Source organism: Xenopus laevis, chromosome 4L, assembly GCF_017654675.1.
Source record: "Xenopus laevis strain J_2021 chromosome 4L, Xenopus_laevis_v10.1, whole genome shotgun sequence".
NCBI classification, from domain to species: domain Eukaryota; kingdom Metazoa; phylum Chordata; class Amphibia; order Anura; family Pipidae; genus Xenopus; species Xenopus laevis.
In genome coordinates this window covers 24,887,560-24,912,907 of record NC_054377.1, presented here as the reverse complement: position 1 = coordinate 24,912,907, position 25,348 = coordinate 24,887,560, and the positions used below count along the sequence as shown (strand labels likewise).

Sequence of the window (25,348 nt, the reverse complement as noted above, 5' to 3'; positions counted from 1 at the left end):
TTAGTCGCCAGGCGACAATCCCCCCGAATCTCCTCGTGTGGCCTTACCCTAAACCTCCAAGCACTGGCTTGAGTTTGCTCCTCTCTCCCTCTGTAATCTAAACCCTGAGCTATGAGTGAGCAGGGAGACTCAGGCAGGAAGTGATGTCATACCAAGCTTATATGGCAGCTGCTATCCGAAACAAACGGAGAACTTCTAGAGCCTTTTAGTCAGGTGTGGTACAACATTCCACAGAATAAATATAGTGTCCTATCTTGCACTATTGTGGCTAATCTATTGGCAATAAACTGCTTTGTTAGCTTTCCTTCTCCTTTAAACATCTTCAGCGATAACTGTAGCGAGAATGAACCCAGTTTCAGTTGTCTTAGAGCAGGGGTCCCCAATCTTTTGTTTTTACCCGCGAGCCACATTCAAATGTAAAAAAGAATTTGGAAGCAACACAAGCATAAAAAAAGTAATTGGGGTGCCAACTAAGGGCTGTTATTGGCTATTTGAGGGGTCTTATGTGGTTTGGCAGCCTACAGGAGACTGTTTGGCAGTACACCTGCTTTTTATACAACTAAAACTTGCCTCCAAGCCTGGAATTCAAAAATAAGCACCTGCTTTGAGGTCACTGAAAGCAACATCCAAGGAGTTGGGGAGTAACATGTTGCTCGTGAGTCACTGGTTGGGGGGATCACTGGCTTAGAAAAGCCAGAAAGTGGTCAAAAAATACCAACGTCTGACCTCTAGTTACATTTATTGGGAGGAATATAACCCACTGACACTCCACTAGTGACTTAGTTCTCCTTTAAGGAAAATACATCAAAGAGCCCATTAATGGTAAAAAAAACATTGCTGTTTTAGTCACAAAAGGTGCACTTGAGCTACAGGCAGCATTTCCCCATTGTAGTTTCATTTTGGGAACACAGACATGTAAAGTCAGGTGCATATAAGCTTGTTAGTGAACCCTGACCTGGATGAGGTGAAGGCACTGCAGTACATTAGGTGAATATGCAATTTAGCTGAAGTAAAAACCGTTCATTTCTATTGATCACATTTTATTGCATTGATGCCAGTTTTTACTTTCCCTCCCAAGGTCAGTCTTCCTAGACCCAGTGTCCTGTTATGTAGCAGCAAAACTTAATAGTACCTTCTAAACACTGCATTCATGTGAAATACTAGGTAGATAAATATGGAAACACTTTTGCGCCATGATAGCCATAAATACTATCAACCCCCAGAACCTGCTGAGCTGTTGGGATTTACAGTATATAGCTGGAGCTTTGTTTATTGCTAATTTCTTTCATTTTCTTCAGCAGCCCATGGGACAGTTTTCCTTTGCATCCTTCTTTAAGGTACAACAGGGGTTGGGAGTACAAGGCACTTTATTCCCAGGGAGCTGAACCTAAACAAATCTGTAAATGTTAAACTATAAACTTTCATTTAACCTGAACTTTTAATTCCTCAGAGAGTCCTGGTGTCACTGCTTGTGAAAGCGGCATTAAGGCACCCTCTTCATCACTATACAGACTGTGGGTTCTAGCCTTAGGCCCAGGACTCCTCCACTTGTTAATATGAGGTGCTGGAGAGGTTTAGGCCTGTGTGGTCAGCAATCTGAAAAAGATGGCAAGGGTAAGACAATGACAGACCCATCACTGTGGTTATTCTTTATGTAATATGAATGATGCTCCTGTGGAATGTAATGGAAAACTATCTGAACGAGTAGTGAAACGTGGTTTCTATAAAAGTCTATAGGAGCCAGCATGTGGCAGTTTGGGAAGTTTCTGCCAGCTGTGATATTAGTCAAAGGAAAAATATTATTTTTGGCACTTTCTATACTTACCTGGAGGAAATCATTTCTTGGTACTCTTGTATCCGGCACTGGTACACACTGCATATTTGTGGCAGCGATTTCAGTTTACTAATCACCTAGATAACTTTCAATTCAGTTGAACAGAAAGTACTGTTGATGGGCCAGCACCAATTACTTTTTGCTTGAGCAAGCTGAGACAGTTGCCATTTGGGGGCAGTGCTTTATTTATAAATAGGCACCCATGGGCCCATGCACACGCACAGATATTGTACGAAACGATTTCAGTGCATGTACGGTGGAAGATGATATCAGTCAGCTTGTTAATTTGCCAAGTCAAAAAAATTTGATAGGCACCCAAATATCTCTCGCTGTTACTGCTGAATCATCAGATTAGGCAGAATTCTATTAGTTCTGCCTGTATATATGGTGCTTCTCTTAGCTCTCTTTAGAAAGAGATTTTGCTTAGTACTGCAAGCTACTGTGCTTTCACAGTTTCACAAGCCAATCTCAGGCAAGGTTGTTTTTGTATGAGTTGAAGAAATGCAAAGACATGCTCTTACCTCACTCAGAATATCTGATGACAGCATTAGCCCTTGAGGAGAGGAGAGCGAGTCCTCTGATAGGGAGCTGCTGGAATTCCGCTTTACTGTAAGATAAAAAACAAGCATGAGTTTCTTGCCTAGCATGTGCCACTATGCCGGATTGCGTAACAGAACTGTGTGGCTTTTACCATTGTCAATACTGGAAGAAAGAGATGATGCTGAAGCAGACACATCTTGCCCACTGCTCCTCCGTTTCTCCTCTTGTGCCTAAAAAAGGAGAAATTTGAAAAAAACGAGACTGTAGTAACAGCCCTGAGATATGGTGTTGCTACTCCATTATCTTTGTTATACTGTGGCTTTCACTGAGGAGCAGGAGTTCAGATCCTACTTTTAATTTTATAGAATGATCAGATGACTGAATCTGAAAGTTTGTAGTCAATATTCAAAAGGAATTCTGGAATTCTTCCTTGATCAATATAAAGAATCAAAAGCTGTTCATACAATGGGAAAAATTCTTGTTTGGCAAGGTCATCAATCTAGCAGACATTTGCCTTATTTGGCCAAGAGAACCATTGTTAAGCCCTGGGCCCACAGAGTGTTGATTCCACTGTTCTCACCCTTCATTTTTTCTGCAGGCTGAGAGAAGCAGACCTGCTCCATTTTCCATCTTCCTGTAGCTGTATTGACAATCACACCTTCCGCCTGTTTGTAGGTAGTGGAGATCAGCCAAAAAACATTTTTGGGCCTATCTCCACTTCTGTTCCAAGTAGCTACAAACCGGCAGAAATTGAGATTGTCAATACAGCTACAGGGAGATGCAGAAGGGAGCAGGATCCACTTCTTTCAGCCTGCAGAAAAATTGCAAACTGAGTGCAGCAAAGCCAAGCCCAGGGCCTTAGAGAAACATATCCATGGTCTAAAGCTTTCATCACTCAATGGGATTTTCAACCATCCCAATAAAGGAGCCTTTATCAGAATCTGCAGCTTTGTAATTTTTTCTTTCTATTGAATAAGAGGGTAGATGATAATGTTCTGTTAAGTGTTTATGGGCTAATCTCTTTCAGCCTAAATAATTGAACAACATACAGGGACCTAGGTTCTGCTCAGTTCACAGATGTGAGTAGTAAATATACTGTTACAAGGATAGGTTATTAATCTGTGCTGGTATTTACATCCCACAGATGCAATCCAGTCATCCTAACTCATTGGTAAAAGCCTGCCTTGCTGATCCCTTTTGTTTGTGTCAATTGCATCATTTTGTGAGAGCCCATTGTGTATTGGTGCCAGCAGCCGGGATACACTTACCACTGCCAGGTCTTTTAACTGATGTTTTCCATCACCAGGCCCAACATGAACTAAATGGTTAAAGTTCTTGGGGTTGGAGATCAACTTTGACCTCAACTCAGGGTTTTTCATCAGCACTCTGTGTATGACAAAATAGTTTACTTGACAAATGTTAAAGCCATAGTACTTTTCTAATTTGTAGTGGAGATACAGGGCACCACACCAGAGAAACCCAAAAGTATAATCTGTAGACAATAATAGTAACTGTGCTGACCCTGCAATGCTTATCTACCAATTGTGTAAATACATAGGAGTAGATTTGCAGCATTGCATCAGAGGAAATCCCCAAATAAACTAGTGAAACCTCATCCTGATCTGTTCCTCTGCAATATTTTTAGCAAGCTATTTCCAGCTGTTTTCACCTTCTTTGTTGTTGCCGTTCTTCATCCGAGATTCTGAAGGAGAAATGCCTCTTGCTTTTGGTCCTAACCATTTGTCTCCGGCTATTATCTGAGGTCTCTGGCACATTGAAATCATCTTGATCTATGTCAATGGAAAAAAATCAAGGATTAGTGTATCATTATTCAGATCTTAATTGCAGTGCCTCAAAATCTGTCCGGCTGAGGCTCCTGGTACTTGTAGTGTTACAACAAGTGGAGGGCAAGTTGACATTTGTGCCTTCACAATGCCCTGGTGGATAAGAATAGTGAAAAGCAATAATAAAGTAGAGGAGGTAAAGTTGTGCCACTAACCAGCAAGCTTGTTCCTTAGATAAACCAAACGGACCTTTTCACTTCCAAATACACAAAGGGTACCCTCCGCATTTAGAGATCGAACCTGCGTGAGTAGACAGTGAATATGGGATTACATCCAATAACAATTATAGAATAACCAGCATTAGCTCTAATTTATAGCGCAAATGTACCAGTTGCACCAGCAAACAGTGATCCCCAACTAGCTCACGAGCAACATGTTACTCACCAACCCCCTGATTTTGCTCCCAGTAGCCTCAAAGCAGGTGCTCATTTTTGGATTTCTGAGGCATAAAGATCACATTTACTGCCAAACAGAGCCTCCTGTAGCTACCAGTTCACAAAAGGACTACCAAATAACCAATTACAGCCCTTATTGTGCACCCCTACAAACTTTTTTTTAAGGTTGTCTGTCTCAATCATCACCAAGAGTAAAGCGTTTTATTCACATTAAAATTAACTAAGTATTATGTAGACATCAGAAGAAGGTGCCCAAAAGACCGTTTGTCTTATTAAAGACTTCCATACATGGATAGACAGTCAGTTTATCAGACCCACCAACCCACCCTACCAACTGAAGGAACAATATTGTCATCCACATGGACTTCTTGTTCAGCCAATGGCACTAACTAGCAAATTAGATCAGAAATGGCAAGAAGTTGTGGGCATTTGCTTGGCCACATATACTCGCCAACTGAAGGCAATGACAGACAAGATTTTAAACCTGGACAAACTGCAATAAGATGGGAAGCCAGTCTGTTGATTGAGACTCATACATACACTAATGCTCAAGGCAACACTGGGCACATTGCACAAACAATACCAGTTCATATATGTAGCTACAGCTTCTGTGGGCTAAGGGCAGGACTAGATGATGCGTTTTAACCCGACACGTCGCAATGCGACTAAACACATGCGACGTGTCGGATGGTTTAGTGAAAACGGAAGTAAAGGAGAATCGCACGTAAACAACTACATTGATCCGTCTGTTGATCCAACAGTCGGATCAATGTAGTTGTTTACGTGCGATTCTCCTTCACTTCCGTTTTCACTAAACCATCCGACATGTCGCATCCATTTAGTCGCATAGCGACGTGTCGGGTCAAAACACATCATCTAGTCCTGCCCTAACAGGACAAATGTCTAGATTACAGTACTGGGGGAAAAAAACATCACTTACCTTTTTGAGGGGAATTGTTTGAATCCATTCACTTTTCCTGACATCAAAAATATCTAAGGCATTCTCACTGAAGACTGTGAGGTGGGGAGCGGTGTATACTGAAGAGAAAACATTGACACTTCAGATTTTTGTAATATTAATAAAGTCACAGCCAGCAAGCCTGCTAACCCAGGGATCTCCAGTGGGCAGTTTGACTGCAAGAATGTTGTAATTCTTCCCATCTGTGTGAATAGTAAACAGCTTCTATTAGGGTTGGGGCACACCTGGCGATTCGGGGAGATTTAGTTGCCTGGCGACTAATCGCCTCTTCTTTGGGGCGACTAATCTCCCAGAACAGCTTCTGCCTGGCACACGCCGTGCTTCGTAATCCGAAGTTGCCTCACGAGGAAACTTCGGGCGACTTCGGAATACGAAGCGCAGCGTGTGCCATGCCGCAAGCGATTTTTCATTACAGCTGGAGGAAGAAAGGGGAAGCTGTTTGGAGAGATTAGTCGCTCCAAAGAAGAGGCGATTAGTCACCAGGTGACTAAATCTCCCCGAATCGCCAGTTGTGCCCTTAGCCTTAAGCTGCTAAAGATACAGGATCTAAAATCTGGAAACCGGATATCCAGAATGCTTCAAAATAGAGCAATGTCATCTACCACAGATTTGCATTTTCTCTTGTAGTAATACGATAAACCCTTGTTAATAGCAAAACAATCCTATTGTTTGTGTTTACTAGCCGTAAACACAGTGCCTTTTTTTAATCTGGAAAACCGCAGCCCTCAGCATTCTGGTCAATGGATGGCATTTGAATTACTGAGCAATATTCACGAACTGGAAATAGCCTGGAAGGAGGATTAGCTCGTTATGGTTCTCCATAAGCACACCATAATGATCACAATTCCTGATGTGCAATAACTACCAGCAAGAAAGAGTGGATTTTAACATTGTTTAGAAAAGCAGCGGACTGGTAGGTGGTACCGGAAGACATCGCTATGCAAAATCCAAATGGATTGGTTGATATCTGAAGATCTAATTGCTCTGCTATATCAGTAATGGACTAGGATATATCATCCATTGTCACATTATTAAAGGAAAACTATACCCCCAAAATGAACACTTAAGCAACAGATAGTTTACATCATATTAAGTGGCATATTAAAGAATCTTACCAAACTGGTCTATATATTTAAGTAAATCTTGCCCTTTTACATCTCTTGCCTTGAGCCACCATTTAGTGATGGTCTGTGTGCTGCCTCAGAGATCACCTGACCAGAAATAATACAACTCTAACTGTAACAGGAAGAAGTGTGGAAGCAAAAGACAGAACTCTGTCTGTTAATTGGCTCATGTGACCTAACATGTATGGTTTGTTGGTATGTTTGTGAGTACAGTGAATCCTACGATCCCAGGGGGCGGCCCTTATTTTTTTAAAATGGCAATTTTCTATTTATGATTACCCAATGGCACATACTACTAGAAAAGTATATTATTATGAAAATGGTTTATTTACATGAAGCAGGATTTTACATATGAGCTGTTTTATGCAATATCTTTTTATAGAGACCTACATTGTTTGGGGGGTATAGTTTTCCTTTAAAAAAATTTACCATCTTCAGTAAGTCCACTCAGAGCATTCAGGGTTGATAAAGGGTCACAGCAATGTTGTAAATATTGGTCATTCCAAATGAGGATTGTCCCCACCCTATTAATGGTGGGCTACCAGCTGGTTCCATTTTTAGCTCCTTTCTGCCCACCATGCTATTTACTTAAAGGGATACTGTCATGGGAAAACATGTTTTTTTTTTCCAAAACGCATCAGTTAATAGTGCTGCTCCAGCAGACTTCTGCACTGAAATCCAATTCTCAAAAGAGCAAACAGATGTTTTTATATTCAATTTTGAAATCTGACATGGAGCTAGACATATTGTCAGTTTCCCTACTGCCCTAGTCGTGTGATTTGTGCCTGCACTTTAGGATGGAGCTACTTTCTGGCAGGCTGTTATTTCTCCTCCTCAATGTAACTGAATCAGTCTCAGTGGGACTTGACTTTTACTATTGAGTGTTCTTCTTAGATCTAGCAGGGAGCTGTTATCTTGTGTTAGGGAGCTGCTATCTGGTTACCTTCCCATTGTTCTTTTGTTAGGCTGCTGGGGGGGGTGATATCACTCCAACTTGCAGTACAGCAGTAAAGAGTGACTGAAGTTTATCAGAGCACAGGTCACATGACTGGGGGCAGCTGAGAAATTGACAATATGTCTAGCCCCATGTCAGATTTCAAATTCTGCTGGAGCAGCACTATTAACTAATGCATTTTGAAATAAAAAAAAAATGTTTTCCCATGAGGGTATCCCTTTTAATGCTCAAAACCTCCAAACTCTATTGTGACATCAGGGAGAATCAAACAGTACTGATCATTAGATAACTAGAAAAACAGCACATTATGACAGTTCCATAGGTTCGAATTGAAAACTGTTAGAGGTATAGGTATATATTTTATAATATGCGGATATTAATAGCAAATGTGTACCTACTATGAATATCTGCCTGTACATACTACCAGGAGGTAGCAAGGAAGTGTATACTGAACACAACATTTCACAGAGTTAGGTGAATTTCTATATACGGTTTTTTTATATAAGGTTTTTTTCATCTTAACAATGCAGACAAGGACCTCCGAAGGGTTAAATAAGAAATGAAATGTAAACTTTTTTGTAGACTTATTGAATGTTCTTTACATGTTGATCTGTATTTTATTTTATAAATTCTGTAATTCTGTTAGATGTCCCTGTACTGTCAACTTTTGCATTGGAGCTGGAACAGATTTTCTGTGATTTGTCTGATACATATCAGGCATATCCCTAGCCCATTAATTGACTTAAGCATCGTTATTTTCAATTCCTGATAATACAGGGTATGTTTTCCATATATAGTCGGAGGTGTAACTCCGCTTTTGCTGCTTATTTATTGTGAGGATGAAAGTGTCTGCAACTCTTTCCACGGCACGCAAGGGAATCTTAATTTATATGACTGTATTGTTAGAACTCCATTTAAATAAAAATGGTTGGTTGAAAAATATGGACTTTTCCAAGCAACCAGTGACAGTTTGTAACTGTTACTTTAAAGGCAAAAATCTTGCAACTACATACAGGCTTAGCAACAATGTGAAGCTGAAACTCACCACAGGCTAACGGTGGAGCAGGCCACATGATTTCATGTGTCCGTGACTTCCTTCCTTGCGAATCCACATAGACAGCAAAGGTTGAAAAACAGAGCAAAAATTCACTAAGTGTCACCCTAGCTGCGCACAGTGCATCTGGTGCCGACTGCAATAGAAATGTAAATTTAGGCTCATTTGGGTGTGGTAGTTGAATAGGAGCAGCCTCATTAAGAATGGGGTGAAGGGAGAAACCAGATGAATAGCCTACACAAAGACGTTCACCCAAAATGTCCATGCATTGCACCACCCCTGCAGCTTGAAATTCTTTGATTCTCCGTGGTGAGCCCTTGTTGCTGGTTAGCTGGAAGCAATAGACCTGGCGCTTGGAGGCAACACAGAGCACAGGAGAGGATCCCTGGCAAACAAGCCCAGATGTGATAGCATGGCAGCCTTTTGCCTCAGGAATTTTCGTGCCAGTAGAGTCTGGGAGAAGGAGGAGATCCCAAGAGAATAGGCGAACACTGTGACTTTTTCCGCAGAGCACAGCCAGCTGCTGAGCCTCAGGAACAGAGCGCAGAGCCAGGACTCGCTTGCAATCCCCCAATTGTGTGATCTCTGTCAAAGAAAGGGACAAACTGTAGCGTAAAGGCATAAAGGATAAACATGGCCTGTTTATTTGTAGGATTGCTCTCATTTCTTATTAAAAGTTATATTCAATAAAAACTTTGGCTTTAGCTTATTTTAAAGGGCATAGCATGGTTAATGTGGAAAAATTTTAAATCTAGCAACAGAACATATAGCACTTCACCCACCATTTTTATTCACATGCAAAAGGAAAAGTCCATCCTCAGTTCCCAGAGTGAGTCGTTCTTGATCTGAAAGAAAACAATATTTTAATGAATATTCACCTCTAATATAATATGATATTCTCCTCTAATAGAAGATTTCCATCCATTGTCCATTGACACTGAAGCCATTAAAGGACCAGTAACATCAATTTTTTTTTTTTATATTTTTTTTTTCTTAAAATTCTTATGTATTATACATCAAATTTGGTTTTAAAAAAAATTCGTTAATATACAACGAAAAAAAACCACAAAGACAAATTAAACTTTGAAATATCTAAATCTTTATAAAGAAATAACTTACCGAAACTCCATTTGCGCTCCTCTTCAGAAAAGGCGATGATCCATCGTGCGGCGCTCTATTTCTCCTCCTTGGCTATCTCCTATATGGAATGCAGGGAGGAAAAATCGAGCACCGCACGATGGTTCGCCTTTTCTGAAGAGGAGCGCAAGCGGAGTTTCTGTAAGTTATTTCTTAATAAACAAATTTAATGTTGCTGGTTCTTTAAGCAAGTAAAGGACATAACATGAACATTTGTGTCTCACAGTTACTTTGCTTTTCACAGGACATATTTCAAGCTAGCTTCATTTTTTGCACTAAATTAGTAGTCCCCAAACAGTGGGCTGGCTCCCAAGTGGAGCTCAAAGCCAGGGACTGAGGGTGGAATGCAATGGGTAGTCCAAAACTATAGACGAGTGACTGTTACAGACACGTTTCTAAATAAACATATTCTGATTATTTGCAAAGTGGGTCTAGCCAAATGCTCGACCACAAAGGGGACTTGAACTAACACTGTGAAAACCTTTACCATACAGCCTGAGATTTAGACTTTGTTTTATGAAAGGGGAACTATCGCGAAAATTTAAATTTAATATAAGCTTCATCATTCTGAAATAAGAAACTTTTTAAATACAATCAATTAAATATTCTGCATTGTTTCTGAAATAAGTTTATCTTCACTATCCCTCCCTCAGCATCTGTTTCTCTTCATTCTGTCTTCATTCAGGAGTTGGGTGTCAGATATTCATTGACCGTTGAATCCAATATATCTTATGGGGGGGGGGCTTCCTTTCCTGGCAGATAAATTAGAGCTCACTCAAGTAACTGATTCCAGTACAAACAAAATCTAACAAAATAACTGCCTTTTGCACAAATCCTGCATGTAGAGAGACATGATGTCTGGTGATTTTAATAGAGTGAGCTCTAATACATCTTCTAGGCAAAAGGAGCCCCCCTATAAGATATATTGGATCTAATTGTCAATGACTATATGACACCCAGCTCCTGCATGAAGAGAGAATAAAGAGAAACAGATGCTGAGAGAGGGATAGTGAACATAAACTTGATTATTTCAGAAACGGCACAGAATTTTTAATTGATTGTATTTAGAAAACGTAATATTTTAGTATGCTGAAGCTTATATTAAGTTTTCATTTTTGCGATAGCTCCCCTTGAAAGAATAAAACAAATCCCCAACTCCTCTGCCCTGCTTTTTCAATTACCGATGATGGCTGCACATAGAGCAGTGCGTATAAGAGGCAGGGCACTGTCATATGCCTCTTTCAGTACACGGACAGACTGATCATGGTGTCTCTGTTCCTTCAGGAGTGCATGAAGCTCCTTCAGCACTTGCACCCACTTGTGCATCTCTTCCCCAGTCTCTGCCAGCAGTAACTGGGAGGATGTGGTGGGTGGAGAGGAGAGCTGAGAGAACGTGATCTGTGGATATCAGAACAATATAAGTGAAGGTAAAAATTCTGTTCGGTTTGCCATTTAGTTTATAGTCAGATATTCTAGTATGAAAAGATTTACAAGGTTAACAATAAAATAACTATTTTAAGAACAAAATAACCTGAATTATATATATATATATATATATATATATATATATATATATATATATATATATATATATATATATATATATATATATATATATATATATATATATATATATATATATATATATATATATTTTTTTTTTTTTTTTTTTATTATATAGTATGCTATAATTCATATATATATTCTGGATGGACCCATGCCTTTTAATCTCTAGCCAGTAGAGTAGAGGGTGAGCTCCAGTCAAAGGGTGAGCATTATACTACCTGGCCTGAGGCAAAACCAGAATGGCAGAGAGAAGTTCACCATCACCTACTGAGATGGCAAAATAATGTTTCCTTTCAGAAAAAGTAGATAATTACCTAGGAGCATTATTATTATTTGTCCATAAGCCCCAACCCCAAAAGAATGGGGACAGGGCCCTAGCCATGTTTAATTACTCTGTCCCATCACAAAGCCCCATGAATGACTTAGTTTTATGAGTCACTTTAAAACATGGTATGTTTTATAGTAGTGATGGGCTCTATCTATAGTTGCACTGCTAGGACAAAAAAAAATATATAGCAGAATAGAATTACAAAATATTTCTCAATTTAATTGTACCACTTACTCGGAAAATACATGGAATATCTTTAGGGTTGGCGTGAATGACATCCGATTCCAATACAGAACTAACAGAGAAATGTTCATCCCTAGAAAAAAAACAAGAAGTCTGTGAGGACTTACACATGGCTCATAGGAGCAGTGCCAGAACTTGACTACTCACCTCATATCAATAGCCTGTATAATAGTTGTGTTACACGGAGGGCTGGCATCATATACAAGGACCTTAAATTCACTTAAAATCACAAATGCCTTTTGCCACCCTTTCCTAACTCCAGCAGGCTTGGGAACCTATGGACACATTTCACAAAAAATCAGCTTTAATTCATGGGAGTATGTACTGTCCAACCAAGAGCAGATCTAAATTGCCAAACACAAAAAACATTATTTTTTTTTTTTATTAACAAGGTTTTTAGGGAACCCTGTTGCTGGAAAAGCGCTAAAACAAATATTTCCTAAAAGGTTGTTCAGCCACTTCAGAATAGTGTTCTAGTTAAAAGTTCTAAAATTTGAAATGATGCAGTTGATACCATCCTAACATAAAAAAAATTAAAATGCACCAATAGAGTCAAGCAGTTTGGCAGGTATTGCCTTTATTGTGCATCTATGTGCACCTTGGGAGAAACGGTTTCAAGATCCCATTGAATCCCTCTTGCACTGTATATAGATAATCTGATTTGTGTCTCTTCACATGTAGACCCTGAAGCAGTGTTGGACTGGCCCACTGGAACACCAGGAAAAATCCCGGTGGGCCCAGGTGTCAGTGGGCTCTCATGCTGCTAAACATTTAGCCTATTTCATGGCCATTCCCTATTTCTATGAGAACAAAGAGGCCAAATAGATGGAATAATAGATTATAGTGTGTAAAGAAAAGAGACTATGAGAATAGAGGTTGAGTGAGGAGAGGAAGAATAATAATTCTGAGAGTGGGCCCCAGGTGTAAGGTTTTTGGGTGGGTCTCTGATCTAAGGTTTTTTGGTGGGCCCCTGGTGTCCCAGTTAAACAATACCCTGAAGTGAGAGGAAAAACAACTCCCTCCTTCTGATAAGTGCTATTTAGCCCATATCCAGCAAATCAGCCCACAGCTGGACATCACTACCATCAGAGCATTATTTCCCCTTAATAAAGAGAGAAAAGAGAAAGATCTGGTTCTACCATATATGAATATAAAAGATTTACCGAAAGAGATCCTTCCAGTGCAGAGCCACTGCCAGTTACTGGATCCACTCCAAGGATCTTCTTGATCTGACTAGGAGGAGATGGGCAAATCGGGGCCTTCTCTGAACAGGATACATGGCACACATACCCACAAACTACAAAAAGATTTATAGGAGTCAAAACAAACATACAAACACTAAGCTGGCTACAATAAAAAGAATTCTCTATTTAGATTGAGAGGATCTTAGTAGAAGGATAGCTTAACACCTGTTATACATTAATGTGCATTGGAAACCTAATGGGTGCACGAAATAGAACTCAGCATATGCTGGTTTAATGGCATATTATACATAATTTATACAACACCACAACCTGTAGTAACTGCAAAGCCATCTGTTACTGCCACTTGCCTTCACAGCAGAATCCTTGGCGAGACAATCCAATCATAACAGATGTACAACGCAGACATTTTGTTGGAGATGTAAAGGTTTTCACTTTAAATGTGTGGGATGTCATCTGTTATAAGTCAATAGGCTATAATTACTATGCATCTAAATACAATAGCATCAACAATACAGCTAAAATAGTACATAATACAAAGAAAAAATCATCTCCACCGAACAAGTCAGGCCTTTAGTGCCAGGGGTAAATCAGTAAATTACTTAATGTCATAAATCCACATACTTAGGGCTCATGCTTGATATCTACCTAATGAAATATAAATTCACATATATGTGTACAGTGGTGTTGTGCTTATAACTGCTGTCTGTGTCAGTGCGGAGGTTAATGGGCTCCTGATGAAAGCGACCCTTAGCGAGTTGTGTGAATGCAAAAGCTACATTAGACTGTAAGCTCCACTGGAAAGGGGACTGATGTGAATGATAAACAATTTCTGTGTTGTGGAACATGTCGGAGATATATATTAAGATATAATAATAATATTTAAATGGGTACCTTAGTAGATGCCTCTTCTATAGTGTCAAAGCCAGCAGATCTCCGGTTGACTTTATTTTTAACAGACTAAGCAGAAAAACATAGAGGACAATTAAGTACACTTGTAAAATGCCAAATGTTCAGCATCACAATACAGGCAGACATGCTAGAATTGTAATTGGATGTCCTATACACAGGTTAAAGCTGACCATACACACAAAGATCTGCTTGTTTGGTGATCTAAGCCCTATTTGGCCCCCTACGTGTTGGTCCACAGCGGCTGATCTTTGGGCCACAATCAGCTCATACTGTGGGGCCTATGCAGGCCCATCGGGAGAGGATGCCATCAACGCACTGCAGGCCTTCTACGATGGACCTATACACAGGCAGATAAGATGTCAGTCTGAAGGAGCCAAATTGGCAGCTTAAAGGGATTCACCTTTGAGTTAACTTTTAATATGATGTAGAGAGTGATATTCTGAGACAATTCGCAATTTGCTTTCATTTTATTTTCATTATTTGTGGTTTTTGAGTTGTTTAGCTTTTTATTCAGCAGCGCTCCAAATTACCCCAACAACCATGCATTGATTTAAATAAGAGACTAGAATCTAATTAAGGGATGGTCTGAATAGTAAAATGACCCTATTTGAAAGCTGTAAAGAATCAGAAGGCAAATAATTGAAAATTACTATAAAAAAAATAAATAATGAAGAAAAGTTGCTTAGGATTGACCATTCTACAACATACTAAAAGTTAACTTGAAAGATTTAACTCTTTAAATCTGCCTGGGTATTAGTGGCCCTACACCGCCCTCTCCCAAACCAGACCCGACCAATTGAGCCATCATTATTTACTGTATATAACCACACCTGATCTGCCCATTTCTAATTTCAGCAGGGGAAAGGCAGGCAGGAGTATATAAATAAAATGAAGGGTGGTTTGAGGGGATGCCAACGTTGCAGGCAGGGTGGCCCACGACTCGCTAAAAGGGTGTTTCACCTGTCTGAACCTACCCAAACTGTGGGTTACTTATTATTCATGATCTGTACAAACACTTTCTGGAGGTTATTAATTAAAAAAATCAAAGCCTGAAAAACGCAGGTTGAAAGGATTAGTGTGATACAGACACCTTTTTTAAAAAAAAAAAAGACTTTTTTCCAAAACACACGATTTTCCAAAAATATTGGCCAAACTCACTAAAAAGCACTTATGGGATCCAGATGCTGCACATTTCCATAGGCAAAAGTGGGCAGCAACTTGACTTCCAGCGTTCCTTATTATGTAAGGCCTACAAGTTCAGTACCCTGGAATAGTACCCCTGGAATTTGGTATTTTGAAAAAAATATGTGGTTATCCCTTTTACCTGTTCTTTCCATGTGTCAAGCTTTCTGTATCACTTTAATTGTGCACGTTTAAGCAAAAAGGAAAGACAAATTATGTCTGTGACTATATAATGTACATTCTGCAGCAGGAATAGTAGTAGTACTTTTAATCATAAAGTACTTGCACATGTATTATCTTTAGAAGTTATTTAAGAGATTACCAATAACAAACCCACCTCTGTTCTGCTATCTCTTCTAATCATGACATTATTCTGAGTTTGATCTTCAGCATTAACTGGATCCTTCTACAAAAAGGAAAATGATTAGGTTGTATATTAACTTATAACCACTGGGTATCACCATATTTCTATTTCCATCTCTAGGAAAATCATTATGAATCATTCTAAATAAATGTCTGTTGGGGGGTTGTGAATGGTGCATACTCTACTTAGAGCAAGATTTTAAGTGGGGTGCTGTAGGGTTCTCCGTTGGGTCTACTTTTATTCATTTTGCTCTTTAATGACTAGGATAGGGCATTAGTACTGCATGGGCCACTGCTTTTGCAGTGGGTTGCAGGCAGAACTTTGTGCATGGCCCAACGCCAACAGTGATTTCAACTCCCATTGAATCCCCCTCCTGCTGGCTGCTGTCACTTATTTATACATCATGAGTGCCTGCTCCAACTCCTCCAGTAATGTCAAAGAGGGGAGAGTGCGGGTATATAAATAAGGACAGTGTGCTCGGTTGGGTCGCTTTGGGTTGGGAGAGAGTGGGTGTCAGGTGCAGGTTGACTTTTTGTCGACCTGTGCCATACCTCCCAACTGTCCCGTTTTTCGTGGGACAGTCGTGATTTTGACAGCTCAACCAGCAGTCCAGGGTTTGTTACTTAAATGCCCTGACTTTCTCTTTGATCTCCTGCACTGAACAGCCAGAAAAAGATACAATGTTTCTAACTTAATTGGCTATTAGCAGAGAGCCCAGAATGCTCCACAGGTGCACTTGGATACCTTTGTAACAATTTAAGATAAGCAAAGAAACTACTGTAACAATTTTAAGATAAGCAGGTCTCTTGGGGAAGCTGTGACTTGCAGCTTAAAGGGCAATTCACCTTCATTAGCAAAACTGTAATAACATATACAATCCACAGAAATTGTTTTTGTCTAATGAAAATTAAACCACAATTTTAAATACATCCAGAGTTTCTATAATTTGCATAAATAGTTTTTGAGTGTCTATGCAAAATCTCCCCTTTTCTGGAATTTGCTACCTATCACCTGTGATGTGTGTAAAGACCCATCAATCAACTGATGGCCCAGATGCAGAAACTAGTCTGAAATCATTGGTGGTATAACCAATCCAAAGTGAGGGAGGGTGGGGGGCAGATTAAGAATAGACTACAGTATGTTCGCTTATTTTCTATATGGATATATACCTTAAATCTATATTAACATAAGTGTATCCCTGGTCTGAACTTAATTAGTCAAAAATAAATAAATGTGTAGAGTCCCTTTCTTGAAAGCTGGATTGAAATCTTACCTCGGTACGAAAAGACAGAAAGGGTATTAAAGGTCTTTGCGGTTTTGTTTCTGGGAGAGAAAAAATGCAATAATTAGTTTAATCATAAATCAATGCAATTATTTCATAGAAATTCTAGTTCTAAATAATCACTGTAACCGTTTCATCTCCTCAAAGTCACTTCTACCTGTTATCGCCTTCTGTTTAGCTTCCTCGCGGACCTTTTCCAGTTCAACTCTCAGTTTTCGGTTTTCTTCCTCTGCCTCTTGCAGCTTTCTGTTTAAGAAAAATACAATAAAACACAAAGTTAAATATTCTGCATTTGCAGTGCCTATAGTGATACAAAGATGCAGTGAACTGGCTGTATTTACATGTTGCATTCATTACATAAATTTCTAGTTGTATTAAGACTTTTGTGCATCATCTTTTAAAGCTAATAAAAGACTAAATAAATAAAGTGAGAGGCACTTCAGAAATGCCACATTTCACCAGATCACATAATTATGCTTACAGGTATGGGATCCATTATTCAGAAACCCGTTATTCAGAAAGCTCAAAATAACTGGAAGTTCATCTCCCATAAACTCCATCTTAATCGAATAATTCAAATTCTTGAAAATTATAAAATTTTTCTCTCTAATAATAAAACAGTACCTTGTACTTGATCCCAATTGATTATTAAAGGTGTGGTTCACCCTAAATTTAACTTTTAGTATGTTATAGAATTACCAATTTTAAACAACTTTTCAATTGGTCTTCATTATTTTTTCTGTTTTTGAATTATTTGCCTTCTTCTTCTGACTCTTTCCAGCTTTCAAATGGTGGTCACTGACCCCATCTAAATAACACATGCTCTGTAAGGCTACTAATGTATTGTTACTGCTACTTTTTATTACTCATCTTTCTATTCATAATCCAGTCTCTTATTCAAATCAGTGCACGGTCGCTAGGTTATTTTGGACCCTAGCAACAATATTGCTAAATCTGCAAACTAGAGAACTGCTGAATAAAAAGCTAAATAACCCAAAAACCACAAATAATAAAAAATGGAAACCATTTGCAAATTATCTCAGAATATCACCTTCTATGTCATACTAAAGTTAATTTAAGGGTGAACAACACCTTTAATTAATTATTACTGGATGCAAAACAATCCTATTGGATTTAATTAATGTTTAAATAATTTAATAGGCATACATAAATGGTGATCCAAATTATGGAAAAAATCCTTAAGTGGAAAACCGCTGGTCCCAAGCATTCTGTAAATGGTCCCATACCTTATAATTACCAAATATATCACTGACTTCAAATTAACCACATTTACACTGTACTGTACTGATTTTACACCAGTCCTTGGCATATCTAAGCCAGGGGTGAATTCCTCTCCATTTATGTCCACTCATAAATTGGTCTGTAGAGCACAGATGGGGCATATTTCACAACACCACCACAAATATTGCATCTGTGCAGAAATAACGGATGTCCAACACCAGGAGTGGGGTCCAGAATACAATTCCGGAACCAAAACATACCGATCAGACAACGAACAAAGCTGACATAATGCATTGTGAAACAGAGACTAGATAAAGGCAGGATTTGTACCTCAGGCAACCACTGACCAAATAATTACACTGCACAAAAGGTTGTCTTTGGCTACATCGTGGCCTGAGACTTTGTGGGGCCCTAATATTTATGTAAAATGGGACTGTCTAACTTACAGCAAAGACTTCTGAGGGGCCACATGATGTGCAATAGAAATATAAGCTGGCTCTACAACAAGACCAGGCTAGCTGCATAAATCAGTACAGTGTCAGTTTCTTGAGACTGCGGACATATACCTGAATATGACAGATTCCCTTTAATAGCTTAAGGGCATACTATAACAGTTAAACAAGGTATTTTTGCTAACAAGTAAAAATGCAAACTATCTGACCCACCTCTCCGTATTGTGGCTTTCAGATTTGAACCTGTTCAGTTCTTCTTGGATGAATTGCTTGGCCTTTATCTCCGCTTCCAGAGCAGACTGCAGCTCCAATCGGGCTGAAGCCTCCAGCTTTTGTAGCCTACGTGCTTTCCATTGACTCTCCTGATAGAATGCAAAAGAGAAAACATTTAAATACACCTCAAAACCTAATAGCTATAAGAATAAGCTTCAAATTACTTCATAAAGTCTTCTACACTGGATCATTGTTGCTACTTAAATACTCAAATTGCTGTTCACAGCTTGAAATGCACATTATATATGGACCCTTTTGCTCTACTAAGTTTAATATTAAGCTAACCATACACAGGCAGATATTAGATACTGATTCAATCACTCTCAACTGAATCTTCAGCCTACTGGCCTGTCTATGAGGCCAAACGAATTGCGTTTGTGATCTGTGAATCCGATATAGAGCGAGGTAGTTAATGCTATGACATTATGTTAAAGCTCTAATTTATAGGTTTGTTTAATAAAAAGTGCAAAGTATGCAATATCTTTAGCAACCCAAGCACAGACCAAGCACAGATTCGCCTGAATAATGAACCGAATCCTAATCCTATTTTGCATATGCAAATTAAGGTTTGGAAGGGGAAAACATTTTTTACTTCCTTGTTTTGTGACAAAAAGTCACACAATGTCCCTCCCCACCCCTAATTAGCATAAGTCAATTAGAATTCGGATTTGGTCCAGCGGAGCAGAAGGATTCTGCCGCAATCCGAATCCTTCTGAAAACGGCCGAATCCCGAACCAAATCCTGGATTCGGTGCATCCCTAGTGGGAATCCCTACATTACTGAAGTTGGGCACAACTGCACTGCTTCTAATAATTGCCATTTTTGAAGTATTTATCAAAGCAAAGACCTAATAGACTGAAGCACTGATGTAAACTGTGGCTCCAGCCTATTGGGCCTGTGCTCCACTCCCAAGCCAGTGGCTCTGCTAGATTAGGCATGGCTGAAGTGCTGTTTAAAGTGGGCACAATTAAGTTAAATTGGGATGAAAGCAAGGTTTTCATTTTTAACATACGGACATGTATGAAAAACTACAAACATTAAAGGGGTTGTTAACCTTTGAGTTAACTTTTAATATGATGTAGCGCGTGATATTCTGAGACAATTTGCAATTGTTTTTAATTTATTATTTGAGGTTTTTGAATTATTTAGCTTTTAATTCAGCTCTTCAGTTTGCCATTTCAGCAATCTGGTTGCTAGGGACCAAATTACCCTAGCAACTATGCATTGATTTGAATAAGAGACTTCAATATAAATAGGAGAGGCCTGAATAGAAAAAAAAGAGTAATAAAAAAGTAGCAATAACAATATGTGTGTAACCTTACAGAGCATTTGATTTTAGATAGGGCCCTTTTGAAAGTTGGAAAAAGGCAAATAATTTAAGAACTATAAAAAAATAAAATAATGAAGACCAATTGAAAAGTTGCTTAGGATTGGCCATTCTCTAACATACTAAGTTAATTAAAAGGTGAACCACTCCTTTAAGGCATTAGTGACTCTCCAAAGAACTAATTTGAATTTAACCTGTGATTATATCAGGAGTGAAGCCTTTTGTTCTGCCATTGACCGGCCTTTACTGATAATATCTAGTTTCTAAAAGGAATGTTCCACTTAAACCACTCCCCCCCCTGTAAGATTACATTTTTTGGCAGCATAGGACTCTCGCTAAGTAAAGGTCATAACTCACCCCAGTTTTGCTTGATGGTGTCTGAGCTCCTGAATTCTTTAAAGAATCTAACTCTTCTGTCAACCTAACAGACAAGGCCTGTAGATACACTCTAGACTGCTTTTCATCATCGACCCTACAAAATGAAATAGGTTACTTGGAACATGAACAGAATTTTGTAGCTTGAACATTAACCAAAGTTTTGAATCTGCTCCAAACAAACTTTGTGCTGCATGCATTCAGGTGTCTGTTTATTTGCAAAGATAAAGTAGGTTAAAAAAAAGGTCAATCATAGAAAGCAGCTTACCACTGTAGGATATCTGTGACTTGGGTTTCCCAGTTGGCTAATGATTCCTTTTTCACATCCAATATCTGAAGTTCTTCCTCCAAACTCTTGTGAGAAGCAGAAACCTTGTCAGACTCTGCAAGCACCTGAATACAATAAAAACAAAATAAATAAAGGAGTAAAAAGGAACTGAATGAGATTTTAGTTATCATAAGCGGATGTGAGCCAAACCTATACTAGCCAGCAGTGAAAATTGCTCACCTTCTCAAATTCCAGCTTTAGTTTCTTATTTTCTTCTTTTAATGCATTACTCTCCCTCTTATTGATCTTTTGCATTTCCTGTATTTCCTCTTCCTGGTCCCGAGCACTATATTATTATGGAAGGAGATATGGTCAACTAGAAAGTTGTTCTACAAACACATTTAGAAAAGATGATGAAATATTTACCGATCATTGCTTTTCCTTCCCAGGCTTTCCTGCAATCCCTCCATTTCAAGCCTCAAGGATATTAGTTTTGCTTCTCGTTCTCCAAGCTCCCGGCGTAGCGATTTCGTCTCTGTAGCATGTTCTTCCTCTCGACATGCAAGCTCCTCCCTTAAACGTGCAAGCTCCATCTCAAGATGCTGACTTCTCCTCTCAAAATCTGTTCTTAGGTGGGTCATCTCAGAATAATGAAGTGAACCACTAACCACCGGTGAAGTAATACTCTGCTGCGACTATAGGTGAAACAAAAATATAAATGATAATGCTCTTCTTTCAAAGAAACAGTATCAAAGGTAAATGCAGTTGTGCTTTCAGCCTATGTAAAGCCATAGGCATATAGGTGCTGCGGCTAACACCCCTTGTCCATCCCACATTAAATGGCCATTAATAAGCTTGGGCAAATTATGGAGGCTCTGACAATGCACTACAGGTTCCTCACATGACAACAAGGGTTGTGACAGCTAAATAAACACATGGTGATACCATAGATTGTGTGGGGCCATAAACATTGCTTAGTTAATTCATATTTGCAACAGACTGGGGCAGACAAAGGAATATTGCATTTTATATAGCCAATACCTTTAATCGCTCAAGTTCTTCAGTAGCTTGAGTCGCTAGGGCTTCACTTCGCTCTCGCAACTTCTTTTGTCTCTCCAATTCTAAGTTCAAATCTTCTATCTGTGACTCAGTCTGGAAGGGGAATGGATACACACTTTTTGTAATATATGGTTTGGGCAAAATCACACAGTAGACTATAAATTAACATTTTCAAAAGTTAATAACCATAGAATTCTGACCAGCATCACTTGCTTCAGATAGTAAATCACTTGACAATTCTGCATCATTCAGAATATGTATATAATACACAAAAGCTATGAATATCTTGTAAATTATATCCTTATAAACGGTGAGTTCTGATGTCATTTCTGTCACATGACTCACTGAACTTTGTGTATTATACCTCGGAGTTCCATGACCTGTATAAAAACACTTGGCCTTCGGCCTCATGTTTTTATATGGTCAAGAAACTCCTCGGTAACTAATAATAGCCTTATATTTTACAAGAGGGGGTACTTTCTTCACTATATAAAAAGTAAAGGGAATGCTTACGCTCAAGAGGGCTACTTTCTCACCTCTCTTCTGCTGCCCTCTGCTTTATGAAGGTCCTTCCTCAGTACCCTCACTTTCTCTGCAGCTGCTTCCACCTCGTCTTCTTTGTCCTTAAGTCTGCGAGTTATGCGACCAACCTGAATACTTAAGTTCTCACACTTTTCTTCTGTCCCACGTAGTTCTTCTTGCATGGTCCTCTTTTTCTCAAGGGCTGCCTTCAGCTCCACTCCCTGTGACTTCAATCGTTCCAAAACATCAGAAAGTTCCTGGATTTAAAAAAAATAAATTAATGAATTAAGCTAAAGAGACTCATTTATGTGAATTAAAATGTATTGTATTTAGTGATTACTTGTGTAACTTTAGAAAATATTAACTTAACATTGTGAATTGTGGTACAGCAGATCAAAGTTTTGTTTTATACCTTGTTACACGATTCTTTTTCCTGTTTAAGGGATCGGATCTCTTTTTCAAGAGACTGGAACTGAGAACCTGATAAACCTTCTTGCTCCTTGACATTCACTAAAGAGACACATTATACAATGTAAGGGTTTTAAATAGCCACCAATTTTATGTTTTTGCGACATCTGTAACAAGAATTTTCTCTAAACTAAAGTTTTGCCTAATGAAAGAAAATAAATTCTAAGCAACTATCCAATGTACATTCATTACAATGTTCAGGGGAAATGTATAACACCTGCATAAGTATGTGTTTTTTGGGGGGGGGGGAGTATGATTTATTTTGCTTATGTCTACTTTACAGACATGTGCACTGGCTAATCTAGTACAGGTATACGATCGATCTATTATCCTGAATGCTTGGCACCTGGGGTTTTCCTATTAAAGGATCTTTTGTAAATCAGATCACAATACCTTACGGCTGCTGAAAATCATTAAATAAACCCAATAGAATAGTTTGCCAACAACATATTCAGCTCAAGTAAAAGGTACCGATAAATAGAAAAAAATAATTCTAAAAATAATTAGAATAATTTGCTTAAAATGGAATCTATGTTAGATAACCTTTCTGTCATTCTGAGATTTCTGCTATCCTATAGCCCAGGGGTCCCCAACCTTTTTTACCCGTGAGCCACATTCAAATGTAAAAACAGTTGGGGAGCAACACAAACATAAAAAAGTCCCTTGGTGTGCCAAATAAGGGCTGTGATTGGCTATTTTGTAGCCTCTATGTGGACTGGCAGCTTACAGGAGACTCTCCTTGGCGCTATACTTAGTTTTTATACAATTAAATGTAATTCCAAGCTTGGAATTAAAAAAAATCACCTGCTTTGAGGCCAATGAGAGCAACATTCAAGGGTTGGGGAACAACATGTTGCTCACGAGCTACTGGTTGGGGATCACTGCTATAGCCAGTGACCTACCACAGACTGAAAACTACACTGGCGTAAAACATTTTTCCCAAAGTCCCATCATCCTAGCTAACTCCCCCATAGTTGATACCCTTCTTACACCCGCCCAGAAGGGAAAGCTCTCCATGCAATACAAGCCTTAGTACATAGACACGGAATTCAGTGCTAGAGATGCATGGAAGGAAGATGTAGTAGGGGTTATTACCGACGACCAGCGGGAGTGGATATTGTGCACCCCAATGCTTCTGCAATTATTTCTGATACACCAAGCGTACTACACTGCCCAAAGGCTCCACATTATGAGGGTACAAAACTCATCTAATTGTCTGAGGTGTACTACTGAAGTGGCTACCTTGGTCCATACACTTTGGAGCTGCACACACCTGCAGCAATACTGGGCAGGAATATGTGATTGGTTGACTAAAGTGGTCCCTGGATGGGGCACGTGTGATGCCAGAGCCAAGTGCTGGACTTTGATACTTCACTTGACCCACACACAAAACTCTTCATCACCACAGCCCAATTCCAAGCCAGGAGACTAATTACCCTCCACTGGAAAGCCACTGCTCCTCCAACAATACATAAATGGCAACAATCCATGAACAACTAGGCAGCACGTGAAAAACTATAATGGACAAAAAGGGGGCAGATGGTCAATAATACACAAATCTGGTGTCACTGGATTGACATACCTCCACCCCCCCACCACCCCCTCCCCAGGTGTTGTTAAGGTATCAAAATAACGTGGGAGCAACCTGTAATGTAGCAAGAGAGGAAGAGTAGTGCTAGGCCCTCAAGAGTAACAGGAAATGGACTGGGAATAGTCCAATAACCATTTAGAACAAACCTCATTGATTCCAGTTGTGCATTGTATTGTATCCCACTAATTTAATGTATCTGTACAATGTTCCTTGCTTTTTACTTACTCAATAAACGTATCCATTGAGCAAATAAAAAATTCTGAGCTTTCTGGATAATGGGTTTTTTCAAATAAGGGATCACACACCTGTACAGTGTACAAAATCTGAAATGGCATAAGCACAAATAATATTTCATCTTGTTGATCAAATTACCCACAACAGTATTTGAAAGACTTGGCTCACCAGCTAATTTCTTTTGTAGGATTTCCATCTCCTTCTTCAGACTCAGAATCTCACCATCCTTAACTGGAATTTTAAGGTTTTTGAATCAATAATAAAGCTTTCTGTGAAACGCATTGCACATATATGAACAAACCCCAAGTGTGATGTACAAATTGTTAACTTTTGAGGGTGCACTGTACAGTATAGATGTAAGCAGTTTAATGCAACCTTCTTCCCACACAAATGTGCCAGTATTAATATAACTCAAACAAATATCTGATGGATTTCCACACTTTATAATTATTTTGCCCATGCTGTCACCCTACCATTTAGATGCTCTTTGTCCTGTCCTGGCTTGGTGGGCTTCTCAGAAGTTGCCATGCCACTGCTAACTGCACAACTCAGTGACCCTCTATCAGACAGTGAGCTGGATATAACAAAAAACAAAA

General features: G+C 39.1%; 1 protein-coding gene across 2 annotated transcripts in view; it reads right to left on the bottom strand.

Annotated features, from left to right (window-relative positions):
* Window positions 1–824: 824 nt before the first annotated feature.
* LOC108713890 (serine/threonine-protein kinase MRCK alpha) overlaps window positions 825–25,348 on the bottom strand; it is a 60,968-nt gene continuing 36,444 nt past the window's right edge. The window contains exons 11-38 of one of the 2 annotated variants that reach the window (XM_018257578.2): window positions 25,226–25,326; window positions 24,921–24,983; window positions 22,872–22,969; window positions 22,474–22,716; window positions 21,920–22,030; window positions 21,305–21,573; window positions 21,119–21,224; window positions 20,879–21,003; window positions 20,593–20,707; window positions 18,849–18,997; window positions 17,099–17,187; window positions 16,933–16,982; window positions 15,633–15,701; window positions 14,096–14,161; window positions 13,552–13,657; window positions 13,163–13,296; window positions 12,147–12,274; window positions 11,991–12,072; window positions 11,044–11,260; window positions 9,508–9,570; window positions 8,717–9,310; window positions 5,554–5,651; window positions 4,374–4,458; window positions 4,044–4,164; window positions 3,643–3,760; window positions 2,526–2,604; window positions 2,356–2,441; window positions 825–1,596 (exon numbers count right to left, since the gene is read on the bottom strand). In XM_018257578.2, the coding sequence (XP_018113067.1) occupies window positions 1,552–1,596; window positions 2,356–2,441; window positions 2,526–2,604; window positions 3,643–3,760; window positions 4,044–4,164; window positions 4,374–4,458; window positions 5,554–5,651; window positions 8,717–9,310; window positions 9,508–9,570; window positions 11,044–11,260; window positions 11,991–12,072; window positions 12,147–12,274; window positions 13,163–13,296; window positions 13,552–13,657; window positions 14,096–14,161; window positions 15,633–15,701; window positions 16,933–16,982; window positions 17,099–17,187; window positions 18,849–18,997; window positions 20,593–20,707; window positions 20,879–21,003; window positions 21,119–21,224; window positions 21,305–21,573; window positions 21,920–22,030; window positions 22,474–22,716; window positions 22,872–22,969; window positions 24,921–24,983; window positions 25,226–25,326 (3,610 nt within the window). In that variant the 3' untranslated portion in view covers window positions 825–1,551. The remainder of the gene's footprint in view (window positions 1,597–2,355; window positions 2,442–2,525; window positions 2,605–3,642; window positions 3,761–4,043; window positions 4,165–4,373; window positions 4,459–5,553; window positions 5,652–8,716; window positions 9,311–9,507; window positions 9,571–11,043; window positions 11,261–11,990; window positions 12,073–12,146; window positions 12,275–13,162; window positions 13,297–13,551; window positions 13,658–14,095; window positions 14,162–15,632; window positions 15,702–16,932; window positions 16,983–17,098; window positions 17,188–18,848; window positions 18,998–20,592; window positions 20,708–20,878; window positions 21,004–21,118; window positions 21,225–21,304; window positions 21,574–21,919; window positions 22,031–22,473; window positions 22,717–22,871; window positions 22,970–24,920; window positions 24,984–25,225; window positions 25,327–25,348) is intronic. The other variant, XM_018257579.2, reaches the window with a different exon arrangement.